Consider the following 27,141-nt stretch of genomic DNA (forward strand, 5'->3'; position numbering starts at 1 on the left):
TCCTCAACCAAGTCATAACAGATGAGCAGGTCTCTTTCAATACTACATATGTGGAGGTCCAACAGGAGCCCCTGCCAACAAAATACAGTACTCATATAGGGATGGACAGTACAACCAAAACAAATATGTTTTTTCTATGCTGGGTCCAACTGGAAGTTTGCATAGAAAATCATTGTGCGCCAGTGGTGTAACTAAGGTGGTACGGGCCGCACCCGGGTGTCAACCTCTGAGAGGTGATACCAAAATGCTGATTCCTCCTCAGTGACATGAGCCAGTAGCTGGACCGTAACAGTACACGCAGCCAGGGGCGGATTGGCTGACTTGGGAATCGCTTCCACTCCACTTATTGCATTGCAGGTGATTGCAGGTGCGAGTGCAGAGAGCCGGGTGCCTCTAAACACTGTCCCGGCATAAATGGACCGGAAGTGGATCCCCGGTCAGCCAGTCAGACGCAGCGTGCAGCACTCGGCTCCTTTCACAGCGTAGGAGCTGGCAGCTTTTAGATATAATTTATCATGTACATTCTATAAAAGGATAATTAAAAGCTGATTGGTTGCTGTGGCAACCTCACCACCTGCTACGTCCCCGTCCCCCGCCCCCCTTGTGCACCACATCAATTAATCCATCAAAAAGTTTGTTTACTTAGAATAAGACGAGAAGTTACAAATCACGAGTTTCTGGTGCTGCGGCAGATCCGGTTCATTAGCCGACGTGCTGAAGGGACGCTGACAAACCGCTTTCCTGACCACACAATGCAATATTTCATTGCACAGTACACTGGCTTGATAAGCAAGTGGCCACATAATATTTGATATAATCTTATTTTTAGCAGCGTCCCTTTATTTTGCCCTATTGCCGCTAATTTGCTGTACTGGCCAGACTCCTGCATAAACCCAACTCTTGTTTCTGCCTGAGAACAGTGTTGATGCATCGCCTGGAACATACTGTACCATTATCTGTAGTGACCTACATTAGGGGAGGGTAGGAAGCCCAGGGAACAGATTGACTGTCACACTAATCTGCATAACAAACATTTCAGCTGTACAGACTAGAGAGTTACGCTGTGACAGACCGGTAATGACTACAAATCTCTCAGACAACTGCTCCGAGCAGAGGAAAACTGTCAGGCTTGGCCATCGTACGATGGGTGTCAGAACATGGGACTTACGTGTAGGGGTCATAAAATGGTCTCAGACTGATTTAGGAGGAGATTTATCAAACCGTGGAGAGAGATAAAGTGGAATGAGATAAAGTAATGATCAAGCAGCTTCCAACTGCCACTTCACAGGCTGTGTTCGAAAAATGACAGGAGCTGGTTTGTTGGAACTTTCTCTCACTGCGAAGTTTGATACATCTACCCCATAGGGGTATATTTGTTATACTGTTACCTTGTTTAACCCTTTATATACCAAGCCTACCTCGTCAACGTACTTTACTAAGCTGGGATCTTCAGAGGACCCCACGGTTTTTTGTCTCAATTCTCAACTGTTTGATGCGGTACATTATTAAAATTATGTTTTGGGGGTTTCTGAAAAGATACGTCCTAGTAAGGGTACGACAGTTAAGGTGGGTACACACTAGTAGATATATCTGCAGATCAATTGATCTGCAGATATATGTATGGACAGATCGAGCAGTGCGTTGAGCATACACACTGTCCGATCCGTCGGGGACTGGCGTCATGAACTGGACGGGCGTGTACACACGCCCGCCCAGTTCAGCTGTCAATCACCGCCGGCCGCCGCAGCATGTGTACAGGCGGTAGGGCGACCGCCGTACACACACAGCGACGCGCCAATATATCGGTAGATATATTGGCCGTCAGCTGTGCTGCGGGGCCAACGCTATACGTCTGTGAACGACGGAGTTCACAAACGTATCGCCCGTACACACTGGCCGACGGACCCACAATATATCGGCCGTTCTCTTGATATATCGGCCAGTGTGTACGGGCCTTTAGAATAAAATATTTTGTTTGTTTATTTCAAGAGTAGTTAGCCAATAAAAGCCATATAGTCTTCTTCATTACAGTGTGTACATTTTTACATCCGATTGGATACTGTATATTCTTGTAAAAAGGTTATATCATTTTACTACGGTAACAATACATCACTATTCATGTGTTGCCATCGCTACAGTCCTCAGCACATGTCTCAGTGGTGGTTGTTTTCCTGTGTTTCTCACATATAAAACGTTCTGCATTTGTAACGTAGTATAGTGTTTTGTATTATTTACGTTTTTTTGAAAGAACATTTTATAAGCCTAATTACACAGTATTTTTCTTAATCCGATGCGGGACACATAGAAAAATCAGGAGTAAAATAGTTGTTATAGATACGGCAGTATCACAAAAAATAACATTCCGGGGTCCTCAGAAGACCCCCCCTTGGTATACTAAGGGTTAACCTGTGTTGTAGCTGTGAATTTTAGCGGTGCATTGTAGGTTAATAATTACCCTTGTTCGTAATTACCTGTTTCCATGTAGGCTGGCAGCTTAATACTGTACAATGGCGGGGAGGTGTGTAGTAATAATATTCATTTATTTTAAACCTATTTATATATATATATATATATATATATATATATATACAGTGAAATGTGAGGGCATCCCACATGTGCGAACAGGGCATTGCACATGTGCCTGGCCTATACACCCTGCAGGGAATGCTAGGAAGTTTAGTCCCGAGTTGAACCTCAATCCTCAGTGGCTCCTAGGGGTCCTACAGGCATCAACAGTAGTGATACCTTAATGGATATGACATATATATGACAAGTGAATTGAGATCCCCATGGTGAGGGTGCATAGAGGAGATTTTTTCCACTCATTCAGTATTTTTCCTAACTTTGGCGCTCTAGGCAGCCGTCTAATTTTGCTCAGTGGTAGCGATGACCGTGGACCTACTTCACAGCTTTCTCATTTTTGGACACAGTGACACTGTGGCACAGCCTCAATTTATCTCAGCCAGTCCCAACTTAACTTGGCATTAAACCCCAAATCACATTGCTACAGAAAATCAGGATTGCGCCACGAAAACTGGACATTTGATTGAATTAGGCCCTTTATGTAGACATGCAGGGTGGATACTATTATAACAGTTGGCACCAGATATATGCAAACAATCAGCTGCTCTGTATGATTTTATAGTATGCAAATTATAAATGTTACTTCAATGCTGATTGGTTGCCATGGGCAACTTCTCCACCGGCTCACTTCTCCACACTTTTTACCGCTTAGTACATCTCCCCTTTAGGTCCCATTTAATATATGGTATGAAGGAAAACTCTGGCATGTATTATTTGGTGGTAATTTTCTGAAAATAACCGAATCAGTTACACTTCATTTGTTTGCTTTCCTCATTACAACCGTGGCCCTTTTCATTAGAGCGCAGTTTAAATAATAATTTGTGATAAACTCTGTAAGAGAAAGGAGCTGTTCGTTAATGACATGGAATTGTGATTCATTAAACAATAATTAACTTCTACTGCAAAGCATAATTGAAAACAATATTTCAGTCCCTTATGCTTCTCCCATTACATCACAAATTAAATCACCAATTCATTTCCTGAGTAACATCTGTAATTACGGAATTCCAGTGTGTGAGATGGATGGGATGCGCAACCGCTGGCACCCAATGGCCTTTCAGCTTTTTGTGGAACCGCAAATCCAAGCCAAAGACTGGTAGTGCATGCTGGGACTTGCAGTCCCACATCAGTTGGAGTGCGTCAGGTTGCCAAAGTGGTGCCTGTATGCTGTAAATTTGGTGCAATTCCAGATCGGACCCCAAGTAAATGGTACAAAATTAGAACCAGTAGGGTAGCCTGGCTAATAGTGTGTTCTGCTACATGTTGGTCTGTGCAATAAATAAACTATGTGTTGCTGCAAAAATAATCTCCCCCCAATCACAGAAATGAAAATGTAATAAAAGGTGACATATGGTTAAAAAAAATATTTTATAAGTTGGAGTATTGCACTCTTTTCTTGTTATATTACAAAGTGCATACAGGCCCCCCCCATAGCAATCAATGGTGCACGTTAATGCATCTGCAACCTCCTAGGCAGAGCCCCCTTGTGGACAAACTTGGGTATAGCTTATGTGCAGTGAACCCCCACTGAGGACTGTTGCTTGTGCAGTGGCCTCCACTTTGTGGGTCTCATAGAGGCTCTTTGTTATTGGGGCGTACTGAGACTTCTAAGTTTGTAGAGCTAGATGGTAGCAGAAGTTTGCATTGTCAGACATGAGGAGCCGGGCAGAGTTAAGGGGAGCACTGTAAATTGAAATTTAATTTTGTGGTTCAAGATTATTGAAATAAGATATAGGGGTGGGGAGGCCCTCTAGGTGCAAAACGTAATGTCTCTGCTCCATGACAGGACTGGATTGTTGGTTGAGCTGCAAGCTGGTGGCGTTCGGGACTTCTCTTGTGTTAAGAAAGAGATACATTTTGAGTCTGCCTGTAGGATATTGGCGGAGAAGAACATTTGCCCAATGAACAGTAGAGCTTTTGAGCATACAAACGTGCCCACATGCAATAGAGACCTATTCCATGTTCAAAGGCGCCAAGAAGTGTGTGTGTGTGTGTGTGTGGGGGGGGGGGGGGGGGGAGTATTAGTGTTTTCCTAGGCCAGTCGTTGCCTGAGGGGCCCAGTGAGACTGAACAGGAGACTTGTCCTCCTCCATAGTGCATACTGCCGTGCATGGTAATTTCTTATTCTGTTTTAGAATGGGGGCGTGGTCACATCTCCTCAGATTAGGCCATACTCAGTATAGCACCCAGAGCCACGGTGTCTTAAGGTGGTAGTGGGGGGGGGGGGGGGGGGGCGGGGGTCAGGTACTATTTGTCAAGGCCTGGTCTTGCCTGAGGGGCACGACTAGCTTTGCATAAGGAGACCTCTCTCCCTCCATGCCGTGCACAGTTGCTCATAGTACTGGGAGTTCAAGACAATGCAGGACAAGTAGTGGTGCCAAGAGGCAGGGGGAGCGGGTCTAAATTACCCGGGCCCTGGTTGCTGGAAGGGCCCTGGGTCCGCTAATCCCTCCCGGATACCTGTACTGCGGCACCATCTTCCCGGTGATATCTTCGGGAAGATGGTGCTGCACATAGAAAGCAAAGACTCTAGTGGCCGGCGTCATCTTTCCAAATATCACTGAGAAGATGGCACTGGCCGGGGGAAAGACCCACTTTCAGATCAATTAAAGTAGGAAGCGGGTGCCCTCCTCCTGCTTCCCTATGTTAAAACGGCGCCACTCTTGTAAGCAGCCCCGCAATTATTTTATTATTCACATATTTTTAAACTAAAGGGCATAGTCACGCCCACTTAATAAGCCACGCCCCCACGTCATTACCGGGGCCCGGCAAGGCTCTCAACGGTCCTGAGGACAAGTACATGGTATATAAACATTTCTGCATCAGTGGTAAAAACACGCAAATAAGCAGCAGAGCGGCAGAAACCGGGAGTGTAGAGTAGATGATAGATTGGTTTCATTATGAAATACCGGTTGTCGGGATGCTGGCGGTCACATGACCAACAGTGGCATCCCGACAATGAAGATCCCGACGTCGCAGGGGGTATTTTTACCCCCACCCACCCTCCTGGGGGTGGCATCTGGGACAAACCCTCCGGGGGTGGTGGCGGCAGAAGCGGATCTTGCCACGGGCAAGCAGGACTTTTGCCCGGGGCGCCGCCTTCCGGAGGGTGCCGGCGCCATCCGGAGGGCGCCGCACCATGGCAAGATCCACTGCTGCTGTGGTGCCCCCCCCTGCCGCGGCCCGCTGTCCGCTGTGAAGGGAAACTAGACGCTATGCGTCTAGTTTCCCTTCGTGGGCTGCCCACTGTGAAGGGAAACTAGACGCTACGCGTCTAGTTTCCCTTCCTGGAGAGGACCTTCACTGTAATGATGTGCGGTGCGCGTTGACGTCATCGCGCACCGCACAGCAATGGTCCTCTCCACGAAGGGAACTAGATGCTTAGCGTCTAGTTTACCTTCGTGGAGAGGACCTTTGCTGTGCGGTGTGCGATGACATCATCGCGCACCGCACATCCTACAACAGTACAGGAGGCATATCTGACCACGCCCCCTGTACGAAGCCACGCCCCCTAATGCCGCCCGGGGCGCCAGAAGCCCCGGGACCGGCCCCGGGTGGCGGCTGGGGCTAAAAAACCCTTAGTGCCTAACCATAACCCTCTCCCCCCCAAGCCCTAGCCCTAACAGGTACTCCTATACTTACCTTCGGGATGTCCGCTGTCATTGTTCCGGCGCCCATCTCCCGATTGATCCTGGATCCTGATAGATTCATATTTACTAAGCAGTGATAAGAGCGGAGAAGTGAGCCGGTGGAGAAGTTGCCCATGGCAACCAATCAGCACTGAAGTAACATCTATAATTTGCATACTATAAAATGATACAGAGCTGCTGATTGGTTGATGGGGCAATTTCTCCACTGGCTCACTTCTCCGCTCTTATCACTGCTTAGTAAATGTCCCCCCAAAGTGAGGGAAGGCAAAGCAGAAGTACAGATACATCTATGCATCCCTGCCTTCCAATACGGCACGTAACGCTGTGTATCTCAGGAGGAGAAGAGGAACGTGTGACAGTTCAGTAGCGACAACAGCTTTACATAAAGAAAGAAGAGACGCTACCCAGAATCAGCGTCCGCATATGTCTAATCCCACCAAGTGTCTGGCTCTGATGCACATGTAAGAGGAGCCAAGGATTTGATTTGTGTTTTCTGTGGAGAGACCAGCAGTTTCCGCAGCGTGCCCAGTAAAATAATGCCACAGTCCAGTACCTAATTCTTTTGGCTTATCCACAACAGTCTATCCTTGGCGACCATTGTACAATTAATCCGCAAATACGTTATTCTCCTCATTCTCTCGCTGGAGGGGAATGGAAAGTCACACGCTCCAACCAGCTGTCACCGAATGCCAGGAATCTCCCAGGAAGTCATATTTCATGTGATATTCACAATTAATTTGATTTAACAGTAGTTTTATATGGCTGGTGTTTGGTCTGCTGTGGCTGTGTGTATTGGCGTGCGTGGGTCTGCGCGGCCAAGGTTCCCTTTAATAGCGTTTCTCTGCCATTTGAATAATAATCACGCTCAGTTACACACTTTTTAATAAAGTGGATGCATTCAACCGTGTAAATATTTATCTTCCATCTAATAAGATAGTATAAATATGAGTATAAATGCATTTAATTGGGTCTATTTTATCAGTTTAATTTTGGCCCATGGCACAAAGCTGAATCACTTATAGTTGCCAGTCGTTTTGCATTTCAAACATACATATGGGGGTTATGTTAATGTATTTAACGCACGTTCTTAAAGCCTATTAATTGCGCTATGAAGCTGACAGTTAACACAATTCTATAAGTTACTGGGGCTGTACCCAGGTCAGTTATGCACTGGGAGGCTGTCATATGCAAACTAAGGGGTCTAAGGGGGTCATTCCGAGTTGATCGTAGCTGTGCTAAATTAACGATCATCTTCCCTGACATGCGGGGGGACGCCCAGCACAGGGCTAGGCCGCCCCGCATGTCAGTGCCGGCCCCCCCCTCGCAGACGTGAAAGGCATCGCACAGCGGCGATACCTTTGCACTTAAAGAGTAGCTCCCGGCCAGCGCAGCTTTAGCGTGCTGGCTGGGAGCTACTCGTCGCTCCCCTGCCCGCAGCGGCTGCGTTTGACATCACGCAGCCGCTGCGGCCCGTCCCCCGTTCGGTCCGGCCTCGCCTGTGTTGGCCGGACCAAACCCCTCGAAACGGCAGCCAAACACTGCAGTTCCGCCCCCTCCCGCCCATCGATCGCCTCTGCCTGTCAATCAGGCAGAGGCGATCGCATCATCCCTGCTACGGCCTTCAGCCGTCCGACATGCGCAGGCGCACTACGGCGCCGGTGCATGCGCAGCAGGGACCCGTTCGGTCAGAATGACCCCCAATGTACTAAGCCTTAGAGAGAGATAAACTGGATGGAGATAAAGTACCAGCCAATCAGCTCCTATACAGTGGCATCACTACGGGGGGGGAAGGGTCACCCACCGAGGGGCCATCCTACGCAGTGCGCCCAAGATGGCTGCCTCATCTGGTACCTTCTGTGGGTGGAGTACATGACCCATGGAAGTTATTACCATTGTCTGCACCAACCCTACAATATGCTTATTGTGCCCTCTTGGTTTCCGTTGTTTTTAATTATTTCTGTGAGGTTTTCTATTTTCTGTAATGACCAAATCTTTGTACAATGGGCCCGATTCAGACCTGATCACTGCTGTGCGTTTTCACACAGCGGGCGATTACCGAACTACTGCGCATGCGTATGCACCACAATACGCCCACGCATCGCCAACAGCGACGGGATGGTGCGAAGATTTCGATTGCACGGCTGTTGGCAAGGTGATTGACTGACAGGAAGAGGCCGTCTGTAAGTGGTAACTGGCCGTTTTCTGGGAGTGTCTGGAAAAACGCAGGCGTTCCCAAGCGTTTTCAGGGCGGGTGTGTGACGTCCGCTCCGGCCCCGATCAGCCTGATTCCTTCTCACTAGGGGAGGAAGTATTGAGCTACGCACAGACTGCACACACTGCACAGAATAGGAAAAACATGGTGATATGGTGAACACGGCGATCGGATTTGCAGCTGTCTGCTGACTGAGGGGCATTTTCGCACAGGGTACACTGGCAATCCCACACTTGCACTGGGTGAATTTACACCCGCCTGGGCGGCGACTATCTGATCACAGGACAGTGTAATTTGCAGCACAACGATCAGGTCTGAATTAGGCCTATTGTACCAGGGCCCTCATTCCGAGTTGATCGCTCGCAAGGCGAATTTAGCAGAGTTGCTCACGCTAAGCCTACGCCTACTGGGAGTGAATCTTAGCTTCTTAAAATTGCGACCGATGTATTCGCAATATTGCGATCACAAACTACTTAGCAGTTTCAGAGTAGCTTCAGACTTACTCGGCATCTGCGATCAGTTCAGTGCTTGTCGTTCCTGGTTTGACGTCATAAACACACCCAGCGTTCGCCCAGACACTCCCCCGTTTCTCCGGCCACTCCTGCGTTTTTTCCGGAAACGGTAGCGTTTTTATCCACACGCCCCTAAAACGCCGTGTTTCCGCCCAGTAACACCCATTTCCTGTCAATCACACTACGATCGCCGGAGCGAAGAAAAAGCCGTGAGTAAAAATACTATCTTCATTGTAAAATTACTTGGCGCAGTCGCAGTGCGATTAGTGCGCATGCGTACTAAGCGGAATTTCACTGCGATGCGATGAAAATTACCGAGCGAACGACTCGGAATGAGGGCCCATGTTTCTGATTTCTGTAAAGCGACTTTGAGTCCTACGGGAGAAAAGTGCTATATGAATCAAATTATTATTAATTTAGCTTTTTTTATTATTATTATTATTATTATTATTATTATTATTTTATTATTATGTGCCCATATACTAAAATTAGACTTCGTGGGCCTGATTCAGAAATAGATGCAGCTGCATTTACTGTTGCATCTGTTGCCGGAGTGGCAGCTGTAATTGCAAATGCTGATATCAGCCCTTCCCTTGTTGTACAAGCGTCCATCTGAATGTGCAAAGATGGTGCACAAGCGTGAGTCTAAATGTGCAAAAATGGTGCACAAGCATGCATCTGAATGTGCAAAGATGGTGCACAAGCGTGCATCTGAATGTGCAAAGATGGTGCACAAGCGTGCATCTGAATGTGCAAAGATGGTGCACAAGTGTGCCTCTCAATGTAAAAAGATGGTGCACAAGCGTGCATCTGAATGTGCAAAGATTGGGGGTCATTCCGAGTTGTTCGCTCTGTAAATTTCTTCGCATCGCAGCGATTTTCCGCTTAGTGCGCATGCGCAATGTTCGCACTGCGACTGCGCCAAGTAAATTTGCTATGCAGTTAGGAATTTTACTCACGGTTTTTTCTTCGTTCTGGTGATCGTAGTGTGATTGACAGGAAGTGGGTGTTTCTGGGCGGAAACTGGCCGTTTTATGGGTGTGTGTGAAAAAACGCTACCGTTTCTGAGAAAAACGCGGGAGTGGCTGGAGAAACGGAGGAGTGTCTGGGCGAACGCTGGGTGTGTTTGTGACGTCAAACCAGGAACGACAAGCACTGAACTGATCGCAGATGCCGAGTAAGTTTCGAGTTACTCAGAAACTGCACAGAGATGTCTTATCGCAACATTGCAAATCTTTCGTTCGCAATTTTAAGAAGCTAAGATTCACTCCCAGTAGGCGGCGGCTTAGCGTGTGCAAAGCTGCTAAAAGCAGCTTGCGAGCGAACAACTCGGAATGACCCCCATTGTGCGCAACCGAGCATTTGAATATGCACAGATAGTGCACAAGCGTGTGTCTGAATGTGCAAAGATGGTACACAAGCGTGCATCTGAATGTGCAAAGATGGTACACAAGCGTGCGTCTGAATGTGCATAGATGGTGCACAAGCGTACATCTGAATGTGCAAAGATGGTACACAAGCGTGCATCTGAATGTGCAAAGATGGTGCACAAGTGTGCATCTGAATGTGTACAAGCATGCGTCTCAAAGTGCAAAGATGGTGCACAAGTGTGCATCTGAATGTGCACAGATGGTGCACAGGCGTGTATCTGAATGTGCACAAGCATGTGTCTGAATGTGCAAAGATGGTGCACAAGCGTGCTTCTGAATGTGCAAAGATGGTGCACAAGTGTGCTTCTGAATGTGCAAAGATAGTGCACAAGCATGCATCTGAATGTACACAAGCGTGTGTCTGAATGTGCAAATTTGGGCCCTCATTCTGAGTTGATCGCTCGCTAGCTGCTTTTAGCAGCAGTGGAAACGCTAGGCCGCCGCCCTCTGGGAGTTAGCAGAACTTAGCAGAAGCTTAGCAGAAGTGCGAACGAAAGGATCGCAGCATTGCTACAAAAAAAGATTGTGCAGTTTCAGAGTAGCTCCAGACCTACTCCTACCTTGCGATCTCTTCAGTCTGTTTAGTTCCTGTTTTGACGTCACAAACACGCCCTGCGTTCGGCCAGCCACTCCCCCGTTTCCCCAGCCACTCCTGTGTTTTTATCTGGCACGCCTGCGTTTTTACACACACTCCCCGAAAACGGCCAGTTACCACCCAGAAACACCCACTTCCTGTCAATCACTCTGCAGCCAGCAGTGCGATTGAAAAGCGTCGCTAGACCTTGTGTGAAACTGCATAGTCTTGTGTGGAAGTACGTCACGCGTGTGCACTGCGCACCATACGCATGTGCAGAAATGCCGCTTTTTTACCTAATCGCCGCGCTGCAACCGAAAGCAACTAGCGAACAACTCAGAATGACCCCCATGGTACACAAGCGTGCATCTGAATGTGCAAAGATGGTGCACACGCGTGCATCTGAATGTGCAAAGATGGTGCACAAGCGTGCGTCTGAATATGCAAAGATGGTGCACAAGCGTGCGTCTGAATGTGCAAAGATTTAGATGCACACTTTCAGCATCTCTGCAGCTGCAAAAAAAAACGCCAAACTACATGAACATCGGCATCACGTGCCGATTGCGTATGAATCTGAATCAAGCCCTGCTTCCCATATAATCCTATTATATTGGTGTGAAAACAAACGTATGTCAGGCAGTAGGATCAGGGGAAGGTAAACAATCAATTCATAAAATGCAGATTTTCTTGTTAAAGATATATATATATATAGGACGTCTGTGTGTTGATAGTTGATACTGTAGATCTAATTAGTGGGGTATTAAGTAAGGACGAGTCAATAATGTAAGAAGAAGAGGATCCACATTTTGTTAAACTGTCTCTAATGCTTATTCCTATTGTGACTAATAACAGACCGCTCTGATTGCCAGCCCATATATAAAGTAGCTGGGTTTGTTGAAGGTTAACTCATTTGCGTTAACCTTCAATCTTCTGTTTGTTTGTTATCCGATGGACCATTACAGAGAAGAGGAAGTGTAAATCCTACAGTTTCTACAAATACAGGAAATAATTCTATATTAACACAGTCTAACAGTGATAGCCCAGAATTGCGCTTCAAATCCATTGATTAAAAAAATAAAACAAAATGTAATTCATTTAGAAATAATACATATGCTAAAAGACGTAATAGTTTGCTACTACAGTATATATATATATATATATATATATATATATATACAAATGGGGGGGGGGGGGGTTTAGCGACCACTGGTGTCTAAAATGATAAAGACTCACACTATAGGTGAATAAGTAAAATATAAAATACAGTTTATTCACGTACAAATTTAAAACAACAAATCTTTTTCTAAAAAATGGGATAAAATGTATACACACATAATATATAATACCAGTTAAAATGTATAAATAATAAAAATGTTCTTAACTTGGTATGCAGTCACTGCCAGGTTGCACAAAGCGTTTCGTCATTCAGACTTCATCAAGGGGTGATGAAGTCTGAATCACGAAACGCGTTGGGCAACCTGGCAGTGACTGCATACCAAGTTAAGAAAATTTTTATTATTTATACATTTTTACTGGTATTATATATTATGTGTGTATACATTTTATCCCATTTTTAAAAAAAAGATTTGTTGTTTTAAATTTGTACGTGAATAAACTGTATTTTATATTTTACTTATTCACCTATAGTGTGAGTCTTTATCATTTTAGACACCAGTGGTCGCTAAACCCCTCCCCCCCCCCCCCCATTTGTGTATTTAATTTTATGCTCCAGGGAACCGCCATCCCTGTCTGGGGGTAAGCAGACGCCCTTTTAAACTTCTAGGGAGTGTCAGATTCATTTGTATGGGACATTTCACATTCAGGATACGTAAAACGTTGGTGAACACAAGTGGCACAATAATTCCTTTTTATTTCTAATATATATATATATATATATATGCATATATATATATATATATATATATATATAATAAAACACATATTAAAACATTCTGACACTTTATCTCCACGTATTCCGGTTCCAGGAATCCCTGGGTAAAAGATATTAAAAACGTTGCCAATCTGATATGACATCGCTCAACATTACAATCTTGTCCCAGGCAACTATAAACAGAAAATGAATTTATTATGTGTCAGAGCCTTCAATCTTCAGATCTTCTGTTGTGTCACAGTATATATTATATATACAGTAGTACCCAGTGCAGTTCGTTTGTTTTTTTTTGCCTCTGCTAGTCTAACAAAAGTAATTTACTGTCAGTGTTTTATGATGTCTTCTATAATTCATCCCAGCAGTTTTCTTCTTTTCATCATCGCAGCTGTTTATTGACTCAGAACTTCTTAGAGAAAAATCTGTATATTGCATTTAGTGGATGGTTGTTGTTTTTTTTACTTTGATATACCAGACTCTGAAGTTTAATTTGTTTTGTTGTTTATTAAGGAGGAAATAAGAATTGATGTTGGCTAATGGTCGCACTGACGAGCATACTGCATAACGAGAGAATCTGGAGCAGAAAAATGGGGGAAAATAATTGCAAAGGTTTTACTCAGCAGTAGATAGAGAAATGCTGAAAATGACAACACTTGTTTGAATGAGGGATGGGAATAGCATCATTTTACTGTAGCTGCCACTTTATCGAATGGAGACTGAGTGGGATACCAGTGGGGACCAAGGGGTATATTCATGAAGCAGTGAAAAGTGTGAAGAAGTGAACCAGTGGAGAAGTTGCCCACGGCAACCAATCAGCATTGAAGTAACATTTATAATTTGTATACTATACAGTTGTACGGAGCAGCTGATTGGTTGCCATGGGCAACTTCTCCACTGGCTCACTTCTCCACTCTTTTCACTGCTTCATGAATAGAATAGACCCCTAAGGGCCTGATTCAGCGAGGATTTGGTGGCTGTGTACTTGCAGGGAGCACTTGTGAGAGGTAACAAGGGAGTAGCAGCTAAAAGGCAGGTGTGTCCTGACTGGTCTGGTGGCGTGTTGCTTACGGGACTCTGATCCTGTACACAGACACGATGGTTCCGGCCTCTCAGTTTCTGCAGCCATGAAGGTTATTCTGATTATCAACTGATCTGCGTCCAACGCTGAGTCCGTGTACGCAATTGTTTTGATTGGCAAAACTGCCGGTGGCTGTCTCAGTAAAAATCCCGGTGGACGTGTCATTTGCATATTTCCCACAACCGCTGCGTAGTCATTCGCAACAGCAGTGGCATTGGCCTCCATCTCAGGATCAGGCCCAATGTGGGATGATCGTGGAAACTAAGTGGAGTGAGTATGGGGGTTGTACTAGATGGCTGTGTGGACTGAGTGGGAAGGATGTGAGGACTGAGTGGGATACATGTGGGAACTGAGTGGGAAAGGTGTTGGGAATGAGCTTGATAACTGAGTGGGATGAATGTGGGGAATGAGTGGGACAGGAGTGGGGAATGAGTGGGACAGGTGTGGGGAATGAGTGAGATAAATGTGGGGAATGAGTGGGATAAATGTGGGGAATGAGTGGGACAGGAGTGGTGAATGAGTGTGATAGACGTTGGGAATGAGTGGGACAGGTGTGGGGAATAAGTGGGACAGGTGTTGGGAATAAGTGGGATAGGTGTGGGGAATAAGTGGGATAGGTGTGGGGAATAAGTGGGATAGGTGTGGGGAATGAGTAGTATAGGTGTGGGGAATAGGTGGGATAGATGTGGCGAATGAGTGGGATAGATGGGAATGAGTAGGATAAATGTGGGGAATGAGTGGAACAGGAGTGGGGAATGAGTGGGATAGACGTTGGGAATGAGTGGGACAGGTGTGGGGAATAAGTGGGATAGGTGTGGGGAATAAGTGGGATAGGTGTGGGGAATAAGTGGGATAGGTGTGGGGAATGAGTAGTATAGGTGTGGGGAATAGGTGGGATAGATGTGGCGAATGAGTGGGATAGATGTGGCGAATGAGTGGGATAGATGAATGAGTGGGATAGATGTGGCGAATGAGTGGGATAGATGAATGAGTGGGATAGATGTGAGGAATAAGTGGGATAGATTTTGGGGATTGAGTGAAGTAGATGTGGGGAATGAGTGGGATAGGTGTGGAGAATAAGTGGGATAGATGTGCGGAATAAGTGGGATAGGTGTGGGGAATGAGTGGGATAGATTAGTAACAAATAGAAACCAGCATTGCGCCTCCTCTTTTAACTTCAACAGCAGGTCGTCAGCATATGAAGCTCACCCATTAGGCTTCAAAGTTAGACAAAAACAGGTGTGGGGAATGAGTGGGATAGATGCGGGGAATTTGTGGAATAGATGTGAAGAGAATACGTGGATCTGTAATTGGACGCTGCGGAACCCTTGTGGTGCCATATAAATAAAGGATAATAATAATAATAATAGATGTGAGGAATGAGTGGGATAGATGTGGGGAATGAGTGGGATAGATGTGGGGAATGAGTGGGATAGGTGTGGGTAATGAGTGGAATAGGTGTTGGGAATTTGTGAGATAGATGTGGGGAAATTGTGGGATAGATGTGAGGAATGAGGGGTATAGATGTGAGGAATGAGTGGGATAGATGTGGGGAATGAGTGGGATAGATGTGGGGAATGAGTGGGATAGATGTGAGGAATGAGTGGGATAGATGTGAGGAATGAGTGGGATAGATGTGAGGAATAAGTGGGATAGGTGTGGGTAATGAGTGGGATAGGTGTGGAGAATAAGTGGGATAGGTGTGGGTAATGAGTGGAATAGGTGTTGGGAATTTGTGAGATAGGTGTGGGGAATGAGTGGAATAGGTGTGGGGAATGAGTGGGATAGATGTGATGAATGAGTGGGATAGATATGGGGAATGAGTGGGATAGATGTGAGGAATGAGTGGGATAGATGTGAGGAATAAGTGGGATAGATGTGGGGAATGAGTGGGATAGGTGTGTGGAATAAGTGGGATAGATGTGAATAAGTGGGATAGATGTTGGGAATGAGTGGGATAGATGTGGGGAATAAGTGGGATGGGTGTGGGGGATGAGTGGCATAGGTGTGGGAAATGAGTAGGATAGGTGTGGGGAATAAGTGGGATAGGTGTGGGAAATGAGTTGGATAGGTGTGGGGAATGAGTGGGATAGATGTGGGGAATAAGTGGGATGGGTGTGGGGGATGAGTGGCATAGGTGTGGGAAATGAGTAGGATAGGTGTGGGGAATAAGTGGGATAGGTGTGGGAAATGAGTTGGATAGGTGTGGGGAATAAGTGGGGATGGGTGTGGGGGATGAGTGGCATAGGTGTGGGAAATAAGTAGGATAGGTGTGGGGAATATGTGGAATAGGTGTGGGAAATGAGTTGGATAGGTGTGGGGAATGAGTGGGATAGATGTGGGGAATGAGTGGGATATATGTGAGGAATGAGTGGTATAGCTGTGGGGAATAAGTGGGATGGGTGTGCGGGATGAGTGGCATAGGTGTGGGAAATGAGTAGGATAGATGTGGGGGATGAGTGGGATAGGTGTGGGAAATTAGTGGGATAGATGTGGGGAATGAGTGAAATAGGTGTGGGGAATGAGTGGGATAGGTGTGGGGAAGGAGTGGAATAGGTGTGGGTAATTTGTGGGATAGATGTGAGGAATGAGTGGCATAGATGTGAGGAATGAGTGGGATAGATGTGAGGAATGAGTGGGATAGATGTGGGGAATGAGTGGGATAGGTGTGGGGAATGAGTTGGATAGATGTGAGGAATGAGTGGGATAGATGTGAGGAATGAGTGGGATAGATGTGAGGAATGAGTGGGATAGATGTGGGGAATGAGTGGGATAGATGTGGGGAATGAGTGGGATAGATGTGAGGAATGAGTGGCATAGATGTAAGGAATGAGTTGGATAGATGTGAGTGGGATAGATGTGAGGAATGAGTGGGATAGATGTGAGTGGGATAGATGTGAGGAATGAGTGGGATAGATGTGGGGAATGAGTGGGATAGATGTGAGGAATGAGTGGGATAGATGTGAGGAATGAGTGGGATAGATGTGAGGAATGAGTGGGATAGATGTGGGGAATGAGTGGGATAGATGTGAGGAATGAGTGGGATAGATGTGGGGAATGGGTGGGATAGATGTGGGGAAAGAGTGGGATAGGTGTGAGGAATGAGTGGGGTAGATGTGGGGAATGAGTGGTATAGATGTGGGGAATGAGTGGGATAGATGTGGGAAATGAGTGGGATAGTTGTGACCTCAGACACCCTTCCTGAAAATGCCTGATCCCGCCTGCATTTTTCCGGACACTCCTGTAAAACGGTCAGTTGCCACCCCCAAACGGCCTCTTCCTGTCAATCACCTTGCAATCGCTTTTTTCACAACATCCTGTCGCTAGTCAACGATGCCCGGTGCAGTTGCATTGCGGTGTATACGCATGCGCAGCTCAGATCTGATTGCCCGCTGTGCGAAAACGCACAGCAGCGATCAGGTCTAAATTGCCCCCCTTGTTCTTACAGACTCACAAGTGCATTGTGATTGAAAAGGAGGAACGGAGGTGTAGCACAGTCTTCTCATGTAGGCAGGGCAGTTGAGACATCTGTGGGGCACGGGTTATACTAAGGGGACATGGCAAAAATCCAGGAGGTATGGCCACACCCGTCTGGAAAAAGACCACTTGCGGCAACTCTTGCTGTGAAGAGGAGATTAGTACCTCTCCATTCCCCCCACATGTGATGGCATGACATCACACAAGCGTCAGGGGAGCACTGGGATCAGTAAGATATGTGCTGGATGGGTCCTAAGGAATCACCCTGTGTCTTTCTATGTGGGGGTTTGATTCTCCAGGTACCCGTAAGGTGGAAATTTACGGCAGGGTACTGTACCTTCAAGAAATGTGAAAGAGCAATTTTTACAACAGCAGGTCACGATACGTTTCACCATCAACAGCGTTGTCTCTTTGAATTTCCGTCTTGGACACGCTGGTAGATAGCAGGTTTTGCCGGCTGGCGCTTAGTAAGTAGGCCCCTAAGAATCTGATACTCTCTGTCTGCCCTTCCCAGGACACCAGGAGGCAGAGGCAGGAGCACCAGATAGTGAATGGCTGGAGAGTGCTGAGGAAGAGGCAGAGGCAGGAGCACCTGATGGTGAATGGCTGGAGAGTTTCGAGGAGGCAGCAGAGGCAGGAGCACCTGATGGTGAATGGCTGGAGAGTGCTGAGGAGGCGGCAGAGGCAGGAGCACCAGATAGTGAATGGATGGAGAGTGCTGAGGAAGAGGCAGATGCAGGAGCACTTGATGGTGAGCGGTTGGAGAGTGCTGAGGAGGTGGCAGAGGCAGGAGCACCTGATGGTGAAATGGCTGGAGAGTGCTGATGAGGCGGCAGAGCCAGGAGCACCTGATGGTGAATGGCTGGAGAGTGCTGAGGAGGCGGCAGAGGCAGGAGCACCTGATGGTGAATGGCTGGAGAGTGCTGAGGAGGCGGCAGAGGCAGGAGCACCAGATAGTGAATGGCTGGAGAGTGCTGAGGAGGCGGCAGAGGTAGGAGCACCTGATGGTGAATGGCTGGAGAGTGCTGGGGAGGTGGCAGAGGCAGGAGCACCTGATGGTGAATGGCTGGAGAGTGCTGAGGAGGTGGCAGAGGCAGGAGCACCTGATGGTGAATGGCTGGAGAGTGCTGAGGAGGCGGCAGAGGCAGGAGCACCAGATGGTGAATGGCTGGAGAGTGCTGAGGAGGTGGCAGAGGCAGGAGCACCAGATAGTGAATGGCTGGAGAGTGCTGAGGAGGTGGCAGAGGCAGGAGCACTTGATGGTGAATGGCTGGAGAGTGCTGAGGAGGCGGCAGAGGTAGGAGCACCTGATGGTGAATGGCTGGAGAGTGCTGAGGAGGCGGCAGAGGCAGGAGCACCTGATGGTGAATGGCTGGAGAGTGCTGGGGAGGTGGCAGAGGCAGGAGCACCTGATGGTGAATGGCTGGAGAGTGCTGAGGAGGAGGCAGAGGCAGGAGCACCAGATAGTGAATGGCTGGAGAGTGCTGAGGAGGTGGCAGAGGCAGGAGCACCTGATGGTGAATGGCTGGAGAGTGCTGAGGAGGCGGCAGAGGCAGGAGCACTTGATGATGAATGGCTGGAGAGTGCTGAGGAGGCGGCAGAGGCAGGAGCACCTGATGGTGAATGGCTGGAGAGTGCTGAGGAGGAGGCAGAGGCAGGAGCACCTGATGGTGAATGGCTGGAGAGTGCTGAGGAGGTGGCAGAGGCAGGAGCACTTGATGGTGAATGGCTGGAGAGTGCTGAGGAGGAGGCAGCGGCAGGAGCACCAGATAATGAATGGCTGGGGTGTGCTGAGGAGGAGGAAGAGGCAGGAGAACCCAATGGGGAATAGCTGGAAAGTGCTGAGGAGAAGGCATACAGAGCGCATGAGAGCCGCCAACTTTTCCAGTAAAACACTGTAACATAGCATTTCCTATGCAGATACAGCCGCACACAGAATATAGTCATGTCGTATATCATTCTCATCAGCATTGTCTGCTTGTGCATCTTATTAGAATAGCAATGTGAATAAGACACATTTTAAAGGAAAAATGCATTAAAAGACGCTCACCATTAGTGCACACACGACTAGGCGTAACTGCTGCAATGATGAGGGAAGACGCACATTTAGGTAGGAGCAGCAGCTGATGGTAAACAGCTGGAGAGGATGAGGCCACTCCCGGTTACCTCCCCCAAACCATCCCTGACTGTCGTTCACATTGCGAATAAATCCATACAGCAATTATGTGCGCAGTGCGAACGTGACATGAGCGCAGTCTACCGATAACCGCTTAACTGCATTAGTAGCGGCATTGCGTACATCTCGGAATCAGGCCCAAAGGGGGACATTTACTAAGCAGTGACAAGAGCGGAGAAGTGAGCCAGTGGAGAAGTTGCCCATGGCAACCTATCAGCAGTGAAGTAACAGCTATAATTTGCATACTATAAAATGATACAGAGCTGCTGATTGGTTGATGGGGCAATTTCTCCACTGGCTCACTTCTCCGCTCTTATCACTGCTTAGTAAATGTCCCCCTAAGTTTGTTAACGCTGACAACAGTCTAAGCCGACAAGACTACTTGGGACGTCTGTTGATATTATATAGATTCTCCTGTCAAGGCATTGGGCAGTGTTCCAGGGTTTCCTTCACTACAGAATCTGTGGAAATTACATGACCTATTTGTGTAGATCATTAGTTTGTTATCTGCGTGATAGAGGACGTTTATTTCAATGTTTAAACTAGAAGACACAGCTATCATCACTATCAGCATCAACTTATTGTTACGCACGTGCGTCTTTACAAATGATCTACTCCGTGGCTGGCTCAGCCAGTGTGAGAAGAGAGACTCTGCACCTATAATGTGATTCTCCATCTACTGACACCAAATGGGCTGTAACGTTCATACATTGCTGCAAATTCGACACAGGCACGGTCGTTAGGTCAATGTACCCTTGCTCCTGATTGTGTACAAATTAGGTTAAGAAGACAGAGTAAGGGTGAGCTGATCATAAAAAATGGAACACTATTAGTGCACATACATGGAGATTGTTCTCTTATTGTTGTCCAAGTGTCCGCAATGCATGAAAATACCGCCAACATGGATGTACAGAGATAATGCATATTGCATTATTATTATTATGTGTCAGCTCTCCTTACAGGATGGCACAGACAGGGCCGGATCTAGACCTTGTGATGCCCAGGGCGAAAAAATAGGGGCAGGGCTTCATGGAGAAGGGGTGTGGTCAGTTATGCCCCTTGTAGCTGTGCCCTCAGTAGTTGTGCCCTCAGTACTGTGCCCCCTGTAGACTTGTGCCTCCAGTAGTATTGCCCTCAGTACTGTGCCCCCTGTAGAGTTGTGCTCCCTATTTGCGCAGCTTACAAAAAAACAAAAACAAAATTAAAACAAGCTAATACTTACAATCCCCGCTCCTGCTTCCCAACCACTGCTGTCCTCCGTCTCCGGGCACCGGCGCCGCTCCTCGGATCTATGGGAGAGACGTCATGACGTCTCTCCCATAGCAACGCAGAGACACTAGAGGTCAATTATGACCTCTAGCATCTATGTGCCACTCCCACAATACAGTGCGGTGAGCGATGACTTAATCGCGCACAGCACCGGCATCAATAGTGGATCTTGCAATGGCGGCGGCGCCCCGGGCAAAAATCCTGCTTGCCCGTTGCAAGATCCGCTACTGGGCACAGAGACCCATATATATGTATTCTGCCCTATGTCCCTTTTAGCCGGAAGAGCTAGCAATGACATCGTTAAATTAAAAAGCACACGGAAGGTAGATGGACGGATAAAGCAATGTTTCGTAATAGTTGCAGAAATTAATCTACCTGGCAATAAATTAAAGTAGAAAATCCTTTAAATTCATTGCAGTATTTGTTTATCCTTCAAAATGTAGAAATCTAGGTTGGTATGAGAACTTTGACAAGTAAAGTGCCTGGAACTTGGATGAGGGTCAGACATTCAGAGATATATGGCAGTATGCAGTGAGCATTTTTTAAACTCAAATAAGAAAGCCAAAACAATGAAATGGCCTTCTCAAAGGTCCTCTTACTGTCTATACACCCGAATGTTCTGTGCTGAAAAACTGTACAGGCTAAACTGTTCCAGTTAGGAGGTTGTGACTGCTACCCCGTGGGGCTGCACAGTTAGTGTAATGGTAAGCATTTCCACCTCATAGCACTGAAGTATTGGGTTTGTTCCCCACACAGCTTTATTTGTGTGGGGTTTGCATGTTCTCCCTTTTCTTGTGTGGATTTCCTCCGAGTGCTACGGCTTCCTCCCACAATGCAAATATGTACTGGCAGGTTAATTGGCTCCTGCCAAAAATGAATCCTAGTGTTTATGTGTGAGTAAAACTACAGGGACTACAGATTGCAAGTGCAGGGTCTGATATGAATGGCCAAATATTCTCTGTACAGTGCTGCAGAATATGTGTGCGCTACAGAAATACATTTTCGTTAAAAAAAATAATTGGAAGTAATTATAAAACAATTATTTTAAGATTAAAGTTAACTCATGAGGGTTCATTTTAGCAAGTGGCCTATTCTATCCCCACTAATGCCCAGTGATGGACTGTAAGTCATGTACTTTCCCGGCTGGTGAGAAGCAGCAGACGCCAAGGAGAGGTGACTGAGACCACAAACTGCGTAACCTGAAGTGCTCTCACTGCTTTGTGTAACAAGGGTCCTTCTCAGCCCCTCAGACCTGACTGTTTGTCATTTCTCCCGCAGCTCTCGGAAGGCAGGCGTGACATGTATGACTCGGGTTGTTGCATCTGAAGGGCTGAGCAATTCTGCGGGAGAAGATTCCTGGATGAGACTGGCTGAGATACCGGATCTGTGTGAAGAGTCCTGAGGATTTAATAGGATGTCAACGGAGACAGAACTTCAAGTGGCTGTTAAAACCAGCGCAAAGAAGGAATCGAAAAAGAAAGGTATTTTTCATGTTCCGGAAGTGGCGGTGTCAGCGTAACCAGGCGGCTGACGCCCGTAGCAGACGTGTTTTATGTCTCCTGTGTGGGAAACTAGGTTTTTCTGGGTATTAATTTTAGGAGAATTCTTCCAAGTTAACATTTTGTTTCAAATTAAGACAACGTGGAACATTTATGAAAACTGGTTCAAAGAAATAAGATGGTACCCCGGGTGTTTCCATATTTTAAATTGAACTGGGAGATAATCACAGAATCATATATTGGTTGCTATAGACAGAACTAAGGCTGAACCTCGACCTTCGATGGTACGCCACCGATGGTTGATGGTTTTGCCATTGACGGCAAAGGTCCAGTGGTGACATAGTAATGTTTTTGTTGTTGTTGCGAAGTGCTAAGCCCTGCCCACTGTTGCGCTGCTTAGCCCCGCCCTTCTTCTCTCATTGGCCCACTGCACTTACCTGTCCCCAGCTAGTGATGCCCATCTATGGCTGATGGCTTCCTGCCATTGATGTAAAGTACCGATGACACCATCGATGAAGAGCTGAAATGGTGATAACAGAACACAGACTTGTACCGTTTCTGTCCTTGCTAATATGCTTGCCCACTGGTGGCGTAAACCCAACAAAGCATTGCACTTGCCTGCGGTACCCCCTTTACTTATAGGGCAAAGCCTTCTACAGAGAAAACACACATTTCCACCAGCCACAGGGATTTTTTCTCATTGATAAATAGGAATCTTACCACTATGTGATAAGCGGCAACATTGTTACGACAATGTAAAATGCCAACAGTAACCCTGGCTACATACAGGCTTCTATTGTAGTAATAGGCAGGGCCGTTTCTAGACAATTTGGCTCCCAGTGCGAGATTTAAAAATGCGCCCCCCCCCCCCCCCCCCATTGCTATAAAAAAAATTGCGCCCCCCCCCCCCCCCCTTATAGCTATAAAAAGAAAAAGTATGCGCGCGCCGGAGGCGCGCGCGCTCCCAACAAGGCGTGGCCTCATCTGGTATCATCACGCCCACCACAGGGGGGAAAAAATAAAAAAAGTCCCCATTTTACACATTACAGCAGCCAAGTGTCCCCATTTTACACAGTGCGGCAGGCAGGTGTCCCCATTTTACAGAGCGCAGCAGGCAGATATCCCCATTTTACACAGTACGCAGGCAGGTATCCCCATTTTACACAGTGCGGCAGGCAGATATCCCCATTTTACACAGCGCGGCAGGCAGGTATCCCCATTTTACAAAGTGTGGCAGGCAGGTTTCCCCATTTTACACAGTGCGGAAGGCAGATATCCTCATTTTACACAGTACGCAGGCAGGTATCCCCATTTTACACAGTGCGGCAGGCAGGTGTCCCCATTTTACACAGTGCGGCAGGCAGGTGTTCCCATTTTACACAGTGCGGCAGGCAGGTGTCCCCATTTTACACAGTGAGGCAGGTGTCCCCATTTTACACAGTGAGGCAGGTGTCCCCATTTTACACAGTGAGGCAGGTGTCCCCATTTTACATAGTGCGGCAGGCAGGCGCCCATTTTACACAGTGCGGCAGGCAGGTGTCCCCATTTTACACAGTGCGGCAGGCAGGTGTCCCCATTTTACACAGTGCGGCAGACAGGTGTCCCCATTTTACACAGTGCGGCAGGCAGGTGCCCCCATTTTACACAGTGCGGCAGGCAGGTGTCCCCATTTTACACAGTGAGGCAGGTGTCCCCATTTTACACAGTGCGGCAGGCAGGCCCCTATTTTACACAGCGTGGCAGGCAGGCCCCCATTTTACACAGCGTGGCAGGCAGGTGTCCCCCATTTTACACAGCGCGGCAGGCAGGTGTCCCCATTTTACACAGTGCGGCAGGCAGGTGTCCCCCATTTTACACAGTGCGGCAGGCAGGTGTCCCCATGTTTACACAGCGCGGCAGGCAGGCCCCCATTTTACACAGCGTGGCAGGCAGGCCCCCCATTTTACACAGCGTGGCAGGCAGGTGTCCCCATTTTACACAGTGCAGCAGGCAGGTATCCCCAGTGTGGCAGGCAGGTGTCAAGTGGTGGGGGGGAAGGAAGGGGGAGAGAGAGAAGAGAGATATACTTACATGTTCCGCTCTTCGGATCCCGCCGCCGGACGTCCCTCGCGCCAGCCGCCCCCCGCCGCCGCCTCCTTCCAGCTTCTCTCCTCCCTCTCCCCGAGCGCTCCTGCTCGGGGGGCGGGGCTTCGTGGAATGACGCGTTTGCGTCATGACGTCACGACGCAAACGCGTCATTTCGCGAAACTCCGCCCCCTCGAGCAGGAGCGCTCGGGGAGAGGGAGGAGAGGGGGAAATAACACTTAAAGTGCCGCGGCGGGCGCCCCGTGCGGGTGCACGGCTCGCCCGCCGCTAGAAACGGCACTGGTAATAGGGAAGACATAAAACACACTACCCCGGCTTTTTCCCGTGCCGGCATTGTAATGAACAGTGTGAGGACTAGTGTCCTTAGGGCTGTAACACACTGCCCGGCCGGCAAAAGCCGGGTAGTGTGTTTTAGCCCTTACACACTGCACGGCCCCGGCCCGGCTGCCGGGTTGCAGCCGGGTCTCACCACTGGAAGGTCCGGCTGCCGGGCGGGCGCCTGGCCGTCTTTGCAGCCAGTAAACCGTGTGTGTGAAGGGGAGCTTTCACACACAACGGTTTTTTCCCAAGCCGTGTCTAATGCTGCGCATGCGTACAGCATCACACACGGCTCAAAGCCGTCCTGTGTGACAGACTCTGCCGGTTTCTCCCGGATGGCAAAAAGCCGGACAAAGTTTGTCCGGCTTTTTGCCATCCGGGAGAAACCGGCCAGTGTGTTACAGCCCATAGGGACCTGCGAGCTCAGGCTGTCAGGTAGCCATGCAAGGGGAGTAAATACAGCTATATTGTTTCTGTGCAGGGCAAATAATGGCTGCTTTTGCATGTAGCTCATGAATGTTAGACAGCTTTATTTTTATACTGCAATTTAGATTTCAGTTTGAACACACCCAACCCAAATCTAACTCTGCACATGTTACATCTGCCCCCCCATGTGGTGCTGCATGGTTTTGTCTAGTTGTGTGCTTTTTTGCTTTGCTTACAACCACGGCCGGACTCAGGGGGTCATTCTGACCCGATCGCAAGCTGCAGTTTATCGCAGCGGTGCGATCGGTTCAGTACTGCACATCATACTTGCCTACTCTCCCGGAATGGCCGGGAGGCTCCCGAAAATCGTGTGACCCTCCCGGCCCCCCGGAAGAGCAGGCAAGTCTCCCGATTCGCGGGGTCCCCCCTGCCTGTCCGCCCACTTAGTGTGTAAAGTGGGCGGTCCGGGCAGTCGATGACGCGATTCTTGCTGAATCGCGTCATCATAGCCACGCCCCCTGCAGTGTAATGGCGGTGATTACAGAGCGGGGGGCGTGGCTTAAAGGAGGAGTCATCGTGACCCCGCCCTTGCTCCACCCCCGTCCCGCCTACGACCCACCCCCTCCCCTACGTCACAGCCTCCCCTGCCCGCCCTCTGAGCCGACCTGGCTGCTCTCTCCCGCAGAGAGCAGCCAGAATGTCGGTAACTATGCTGCACATGCACCGGCGCTGCAATGAGCCGGAGCACGCCGGTGCACACCAGACGGCCGAAGGCCGGTGGAGCGCTACGATCGTCTCTGCCTGATTGACAGGCAGAGGCGGTCGCTGGGCGTGAGGGGCGGAACGGCGGCGTTTGGCCACTGCTTTGTGGGCGCGGTCCGGCCAACGCAGGCGTGGCCGACCGTGCGGGGGCGGGACGCAGCCGCTGCGACTAGGAGCAGCGACGAGCAACTCCCGGCCAGCCGTAGGAGCTGCGCTGTCCGGGAGTTACTCCACAAGTATAAAAGCATCGCCGCTGTGTGATGCTTTTGTACTTGTGCGGGGGGGTGCGGACAGACATGCGGGGCGGGCTAGCCCTTTGCTGGGCATCCCCCGCATGTCAGTGTCCCTGATCGTAGCTGTGCTAAATTTAGCACAGCTACGATCAACTCGGAATGTCCTCCATAGAGCTGGATTAAGGCTCCGAGAGGCCAGGGACACTAAAGAGCAGGGGGCCCCCATGGACTAAAATAAAAGTTTTATACATGTATGTATGTATGTATGTATGTATGTATATGTGTGTATATGTATATATATATATATATATATATATATATATATATATACATAGCATTCTTATCCGGCACTCTATACTCTTAAAATGCTGATTACTTGCCCCGTTGCCCTCGGAATTGTACGATATGGCAGTCACTGTATACACACTCTGGACGGCGGCACTCAGGAATATAAAGTCACAAGAAGCAGGTTTGCTTTACCACATCAATGTTTCAATGCACCAGAATTTTCATCAAGATCCTGACATTGATGTGGTAAAGCAAACCTTCTTCTTGTGACTTTATATTCCTGAGTGTGTGTGTGTTTATATATATATATATATATATATATATATATATATGTACCCTGTGGATGCAGGATACTGGCAGCAGGCAGAGGCACTCAGACATTTTCAAGGTGCAGCGGGCACAGGGGGCCACACAACAACAACGTGAGGGGGGCGGCGTAGATGGTGCCACACACACATAAGACAGGGGGTAGAGGGGCCACACACAGGGGGTTGGGGGGGCAGGAGGGCACAGGGTGTCAGGTCATACACACACACAGGGTAGAGGGTGCCACACATACATAAGGCAGGGGGTACATGGGGCCACATACAGGGGGGTGGGGGGCAGGAGGGCACAGGGCTCTCTGGTCACTCACCGCGACGGAGGCCCGTGGACCCAGGCACAGGCTGAAGAGGAGGCCAG

General features: G+C 48.2%; 1 protein-coding gene across 10 annotated transcripts in view; it reads left to right on the forward strand.

Moving 5' to 3' along the window:
* The window catches only part of DAB1 (DAB adaptor protein 1), a 1,143,899-nt gene that overhangs the window by 766,474 nt on the left and 350,284 nt on the right, over positions 1–27,141 (forward strand). For all 10 annotated transcript variants that reach the window (XM_063939281.1, XM_063939285.1, XM_063939276.1 and 7 more), the window contains one exon: positions 22,128–22,330. In XM_063939281.1, coding sequence (XP_063795351.1) covers positions 22,264–22,330 — 67 coding nt within the window. In that variant the 5' untranslated portion in view covers positions 22,128–22,263. The remainder of the gene's footprint in view (positions 1–22,127; positions 22,331–27,141) is intronic.

Source organism: Pseudophryne corroboree, chromosome 9 (assembly GCF_028390025.1).
Source record: "Pseudophryne corroboree isolate aPseCor3 chromosome 9, aPseCor3.hap2, whole genome shotgun sequence".
NCBI classification, from domain to species: Eukaryota; Metazoa; Chordata; class Amphibia; order Anura; family Myobatrachidae; genus Pseudophryne; species Pseudophryne corroboree.